The sequence below is a fragment of the Merops nubicus genome, unplaced genomic scaffold (genome assembly GCF_000691845.1).
Source record: "Merops nubicus isolate BGI_N331 unplaced genomic scaffold, ASM69184v1 scaffold30988, whole genome shotgun sequence".
In the NCBI taxonomy this organism is placed as follows: Eukaryota; Metazoa; Chordata; class Aves; order Coraciiformes; family Meropidae; genus Merops; species Merops nubicus.
The window spans coordinates 18,665-26,096 of NW_008626897.1; the positions used below are offsets into that span (position 1 = coordinate 18,665).

Genomic DNA, 7,432 nt, shown 5'->3' on the forward strand with positions numbered 1-7,432 from the left:
GTCAAGGTGATCCATATTCTCTGGAAAGGAACACCTGTAACCATTAGTCATGACCACACAGACTGATCGAGAAAGAATAACTAAAGGAAGTTAAATTAGTTTGGTTTTTTTCTAGAGCAAATGGTACTGTGAAGCAGTACCTTGCAAGCCTCACATACCATGGAGGCATCTCCACAATTTTGAACACTGTTCTGGCTTCCTTCTCCTGAGTTTTAGCTTCTTTTTAAATAATAATTCTGCCAGCATACTTGTACAGAAAAAATCAGGGGCATATAGTGGGTTTTGTAATGCTCTCAGTATTGCTCCCACACTCTGCTGCCATGTCAATGAGAAGAGGCACTTGCTGAGAACAAACAAGATGTTCTTCTCTTTACTAGCTGCTTCTCTCAGGAAAGGAAAGCTTCCACCCAACCATGTAAGAGCAGACTGTGACCTTACAGGATGGTGAACTTTAGGGTGATCTCCATGTTTTTTCTTCATCTCCTCAAATTTGGATTCTTCTCGCTTCCTCTTTTCTTCATCCAGTGTTTTTAAATACTCTCTCCTCTCATGTTCTTTCATCATCTCGTATTTCTTAAACTCCTCATGGCGGGTCTTATCATAGTTTTCCAGGTCACTTGTAGCCTAAAAATACAGATATATGATGACACCACACAGCTATCTTAACAAGTATGACATGGAAACACTGTAGTGTCCTGATCTGTGGGCAAGGCTGGCCACATGGCTATTCTTCTTGTAAACATGAAGGTAGACTAGTTGGGGGTTTCCTTTCAGGTGACAGTGAAGCAGAAACATCTCTCCTCTCTCTGTTTTTTTTCACAGAAATTAATTTGCAAGGGTTCTACTGCTAGATACGTTTTGCAACTACGTAATACTGTAAGAAAGCATCAAGGTGTCCTTTCTCATTAATTAATAATAACTCATGTAAGTCCCATATTAATTAAGTGCAGCTTCAGATAGTACCATTAACTCCTTGATTATTTCAGAATAAGAACATTTGTAGCTTATCCCACAGTTAATAAAAAAAGTGCCTTCATTAATAATGGGAGTTAGTTTGCAGTAACTTAACACAGATTAAATAAAAAATTCCAATTATATGGAGTGAAGGAGTGTGAGGGGAGGTTTTCTGACAAGTACTATATATATAGTTTAGAGATGGAGCCATGCTCAGCATATGCAATTTCTATTATTGATATCTTAAATTCTGTTCTGCTGTGGTTTTGCAGCTTGACGTATATACAATAGGTCCCAAAATTCAGATAGCCTGTTCAGGGATCATTACTTATGTCATTCTCTGAGATATCTAAATCATTCAGAAAAAGAAAATACAGTTGGGAAAAATGTACCCCTATCAAAGCTGTATTTAACTTAAAGGCTCACAGAAAGTTGTGTATTATTCCAGAAGTTGTTTGTACTGGCACATGAATGCAAGTCCTGTTAAGATGCTACCCCAAAATTTATGGGCTCTTTCACAGAATGCACATTGACAACAGTTTTCAAGTGTGCAATGGAGACAACTGACTTTATTCTGGAAACGAGTAACTGTGTGTCACTTATAAAGTGTATATATAAAAGGATTTGTCTTTACCAGAGGCAAAAAGCATAATAATTAATACCAAACAAAACCATAGTAGTTTATATCTAGCACTCACTGCTTTGATCAACATATCTAAGTCTTTAGGTTCGAACGTGTCAGGATTCTGATGGTTCAGGTGCTCAAACTGTTTAAGGAGAGCCTGATGGTCTATGCCAGTGTCTGAAAGAACAAGATACAAATGTAAAACATTAACATAAGTTTGAAATCAAGCAAGATCAGAATGCTAAAAAACTTTTATACAAAACTTGTACCTCAGGCTCCCTAAGGACTGGATAATTTTTTCACTGTTGAAGGAAACTATAGCAACAATTCTGAAGCTGCTTCTCCTGAAGGATATTGGCAAACAAGACAGTGCTTTGCACTATATTCCTTCTGATATGTCAGTGCTGCACTGCACACAATTTAATATGCACAGATCAAGGCTTGTGTTTCAGCAAGGAAAAGTACAATCAATTTGAGCTTCACAAACTAAGAAAAACATTTTATTCTCTTTTATATAAATGGGATAGTTGAAGTTAGGTGCAGTATCAAAGCTAACAACTTGCATCTTTTTCCTAAACTGGGAGAAGTTTGACTCTCCCGTTGCCCTGTAAGTTTTCCAAATAACTTATATCTGGCACAATATGGTGTAAGACTATCAGATCAGACAAGCAGATACTCAAATTTCATTTGTACAAAACCAAGAAGTGTAAGACAGTGGAGAGTCAGGACCTGGGTCTAAAAGCTGCAAACATTTCTCTCTTTCTTACAACAGGAATGATACCTAACCGTACCAACACACAATGCACTAGCAACAAAACACATTTCTACAACAGGCTTTTCTACCTGTTACCATGGTTTCTGACTGTTAATGCTAGAAAACAATGCTATCTTAAGCTGAATATGTTTTGAGATATTACATATAACTATTTTGGAGATATTACATATAACCATTTTGACAAGCTTTTACTAGATTGCTTAGCAAAGAATATTTTGTTTAAAAAAAAAGAAAATACAATTTTGAACATGTTATTCTTTGGCAAATTCTGTTTTACACTCAATGCTATGTCTATATTATCACAAAACAGCAAACACTGGCTGGGGCAGATTTCAACCATCATTCCTCCCTGGTGAGATTGTAATTTCTGTTGAAATCTATGTGCCTTAACCTGTTTTTGAAACGTTTTTAAAAGTGTAATAATAAGCTTAAAAAAAAAACAAACAAACCCACCAAAAAATCAACCAACTAACCCAAACCAGACCCCAAACTAACTTCACTACATTTCTTATATTTATGGGAAAAGATTCACTCTATTTACTTGCCACATTAATGTATTATCTGAGAACCAACCCCTACTATTATTCTATTCTTGTACTGATCAATCAAGTAAGCTTTTTGTGAAAATGTTTAAAAACACATCTAGATCAGGACTGAATATATGCAGAAATATAACCTCAAGTCTGTTTCCTGATTTATTTTTTTTTTAAATTATCCATCTGAGACGGAAGAAAATGGGGGAGGGATTTCTTTGCTCTGTTCTTCTTTTGGATCAGATAGACTAAGATATTAAGTGGTGTTATAAGGAAAAGATTAACAGAACAAATAAAAGGAAACAAAGAGGTCAGCCTGCTGTTCCTATAGGATGCTTTTCTGTACATGTTCCCAGATGTTACCTAGGTGTACAGATGCAGCTCTATTTTACAGACAGTCTGGCCACACGTGTGGTATGTGATAAGTACTCACTGGCAGGGCTGATTATAACCTTTACAAACTGTTTTCCTACTTCCAGTGTTTTCATAACTTAGTAGTCATCTCAGTAGTTTGAACTGGAATAACCTGTTCTCCTTCTTTCCAAAAGATAGTGTCTCACATTTACACTGTAACAGATCTGATCTGTTAGGGGGAATTATTTTTCTACAGCACACCTGTCAGTTACTCTTGATTTACGGAAGTAGAGAAGGCTAGTAGTAAACAGTTCATTAAACTATTAGTAATTCTGTGTATTTTGAAATTTTGAAATTTTTTATGTACACAGTCAGGTATTGTTACCTGCTGACCATTAGCTCACTGTGAGTGTCACCATGATGTCACTGGATTGCTTGCCTGCAACAGCAGCATGAGACTGGGCTCTTGGCAGCTAAATAATAGAATAGCTATTATACTATGGTAGCACCTAAAGATTTCTTTGGAAAGGTACTAGACTGTAAATACCTTTTTTCCCAAATTAATCTGATACTTTCCTGACCCTGGTAGCATCCCCATAAACACGTTGGCACATGCATACTTCTTCAGTCTACTTGCCACCTCTAAATTTGGCTTAGCCTAGAAGACAGATCCTTATTCTTGGAGTATTTAAATTGATATTACTTATTCAATTCAGTGGGATCCCTAACCATAATTTACCAAGGTTTTTAATAATAAAATAATCTGCTAAAGCAAGTTAAGCCCTTTTCATTAAAGCTTCTTTGTAAAAAACAGCCTTTCAGAAACAAGATCATGCAGTCCATCATAAGGATCTTTGCTTATGAGCAATTAATTCTCTTCAAAAAGAAACCACTAATAAATTTACAGTTAGTTCTAAATGCAAACATTAACAATTCTTCAGTGTAAGAAATAAAAATGGATACCAACATTTCCCAGACAAACATACAGCAGTCAGACTCATTAAAAACCTGTACATTTCATTCATCAAAAGAAGTTGCCTGAGCTTGTATGATTTCATTAGCAATTAAGAAAATGTTATGGGCAACTTTTTTTACTCCAAATGTTTTTCTTTATTCAGGAGCTTAAAATTGCCCCAAAAGTAAGCAAAATAATCCTCTACACCAAAATATTTAATGTTTGTTTTAAATCTGTACGATAACACTAATTGGTGGAAAGGAAGGTTAAAAAAATTTATCTTAACTGACTGAAAAAAAAATTGGTTTCTACCCTGTGAAGGCAAAGTGCCATTTCATGTTGTATTCTTAAACACGGTCCTACTGCGTTAGTAGCTCTCAGTTACTCAGTGAGTAATGTATAAATTGGTGCACTACAAAAATAAAAAAAAAAAGGTTGAAAAAGGATTAGAAGTATTTGAAAAATCCATTGCCAAAATCAAGTTTAGTTATTTACAAAACACAGAAGGTTTTTGTCTTCCCAGATTCCTATAAAGATGGCTCTTTACTGGCCCTAGGCCTGCTCAGAAAGAACACTCACTTTCAGTTTACAGTCAGTACTGTTGACAACAAACAAAGCATAATGGATGGACTTTGGGCACCTCTTCAACACAATCTCATCTGTTAACTCACCTAGTCAAATTTTGGATTCTTACCTTGAACAGAATCCATTTTAGCTTTAATTAACATTCTTAATCTTGCCACTTCTTGTCTTTTTAGTTCATCCAGCCGTGTTCTCACATGATGGCTTACTAAATCAAGCTCTCTGCTTAGTTTTCCACTCTGTCAATAAATCAAAAGTTAAGTATAAAAACTAGAGGTAGTCTTTAGGAATCCCATTAGACAGCAAACTAGTGGCAGTCTTTGACTGCCAATACTGTGGCCACACTGCAAGAATCTTGATATTTTTTCAAGGAGCAGATTCAGATATTTTTTTAAGCCTATGGTTACAGAAAGAGTGAGGAATCCTAAAAGCTTGCTGAAAAGAGAATTTCTAAGTCTTTTGTTCCTCCAGTGACCAAAAGCATGACCTTGAAGCAGCAATACCTAACAATGTTTAAAAAGGGACAAATCTCTTGATCAAAAGTTCTCAAATTAGTCAAAGAACTGAGATGCACACAAAGTGCTGTGTTCTTCACCCATTTGATGATGGCTGTAAGACTTGAGAGAAAGTACAAGAACTGCAACAACCACCAATGTGTATTACAAGAATATTTATCAGGGTCTGGAAATGGAAAGTAACCTTCAAGGGTTACACTAGATGGCAGCACAGAAGAAAAAGGAGCCAGAAGCTGCCAATGGCAACAGGAGGGATTAAAGGAAAATGCAAAAGGCAGGATCTTCTCTTTAAGTCTACTACTTTAGACTGTTTCCTACCTGTCCCTTGCTGAATTTCTAGCTCATAAAGGGGAATGCAGAACAGCCACCACCTAGAGCCAGGAATTAAAGTAGAAAAGACAAGAATGTGGTGAGGTGTTGGAGAGAGTGCTGTGTGGATTGGCACAAAAGAAAGGACAGCAGCAGAGAAAGCCAGGTCTACTTTATTCCTATATATTCTCTTTAACTCTAGCACAACTCCTTGATTTCCCCAGACTTTAAAATCTGACTGTCTTGTAATTCTCCTCCATACCTTCACACTCATTTGTGACACACTATTTTAACCTCTGAAGGCAGATAAACCTCCATGTTTAAAGCACTGTTCCAAATGACCCAGCAGGCAACAGCAAGCGAGAGCCATGCTTGCAGCTGTTCTGTTGCACATCAATGTTCACCTACCTGTATGGAGTCTGAAACTGGCTTTCTAGTACATGGGCAGAAAGCAGAAACTATCCATTCAAATATATGTTGTTGAGGTGTTGGTTTCAAGTTTGGGTTTGTTTTTGGTTTTGTTTTTTTTCATATAGGTTATCCTTTAATGAATAGAAGTTCTGCTGTTGCTTGACTAAACACAAATCTAGTAAGAGTTAAATATTTAAGTAAATCAAAATGAGAGGAAATTTAAGCTCACAAAAATTGAGGCAAGTAGGGAAAAAAAGGAAGGAAGAATACAACATACATGGCTCATGATTATGGAATAGTTAACTTTAATTTAACCCTTCTTTTGTACCTACCTTTATTTCCTCTATGTCAGCAGTCTGGAGTTTCTCCCTGAAATGCTTATCTGTTTCCAAGACATCTATTACTTGCCTGAGATATTCATCATAATAAAGTCCTGTATCCTTCAAAAAAAGAATGTGAAACTAAGAATATACTACCAAACATTTCATTTTGTTTAAATACAACAATTAAACTGCAACTTAAATTTCAGCAACACAGGCATTATATTCTCTTACATATCTTAGTTCTTTCTGATTTGTGTCATTGCCCTATAACAACTTATGAGTCATTTGTTTCAGTAACTGACAAGGAAGAGGAGAAAAGTGTTCAGGAATCCATGTCATACACAAGCATCTGTCATGTGAATATGTTGTTGCTTTTTTTTTTTTAAACAGTGACATTCATTCATTACTGTTTGATTTGAAACACTGAACTGCAATCACTGAGTAGAATTTTCTAAGCTACCCCTCAATCAATTGAGAGGAGCCTCTGTGGAACAGTCAGCAGCTCTTCCTGTTGTCAGCTGGGGAATTCCTCCCATGTGCTACCTCACCATCAGCAGCTCATGGAAATTGAAAGAGAACAAATTTAAATGGAACCTCACCACAGTGGATGGTAGACTGTATGACAATACTGGTTAATACCAATTTCCTTCCTGCAAATAATTCCAGTAAAGAACACCTAAATTTCAGGAAGGGAGTTTGCTATAGCCAGTTTAGCCAATTAGGAAAAAATACTTAAATTTCATTACACTTACTGGATTTTCTACCTTCTCTCCTTCCACGTGGCCTTCTGCTTTGACTTTTGTCTTATCTATGTCTATAGGTACAGCTTCCAAGGCCATTAGGAGACATGTCATCAGCAAAATACACTGCTGGGGCAGGACAGATAGCCACTTCATCTGAAATGAGACCAAGTCACAAAAATGAACATAAACGATGTTACTGTACTGATGAGATCTTGGTTTTGTGCAGTCCTATATAGGCACCTGTAATGACCCACTTCCCACATGACGTTCTGCTCTCAAGGAACACTATAACTCAAAGACTTAAATACAGCTTTAATTTTTAAAGACCATTACTACACTAGCAAATTTCCTCA

At 36.3% G+C, this 7,432-nt stretch overlaps 1 protein-coding gene across 1 annotated transcript in view; it reads right to left on the minus strand.

The window, feature by feature from the left end:
• The window catches only part of LOC103778567 (nucleobindin-2-like), a 15,038-nt gene extending 7,806 nt beyond the window's left edge, over nucleotides 1-7,232 (minus strand). Inside the window, 5 exon segments of the mRNA XM_008946159.1 lie at nucleotides 439-624; nucleotides 1,653-1,756; nucleotides 4,891-5,017; nucleotides 6,346-6,453; nucleotides 7,089-7,232. Coding sequence (XP_008944407.1) covers nucleotides 439-624; nucleotides 1,653-1,756; nucleotides 4,891-5,017; nucleotides 6,346-6,453; nucleotides 7,089-7,232 — 669 coding nt within the window.
• Nucleotides 7,233-7,432: the final 200 nt, after the last annotated feature.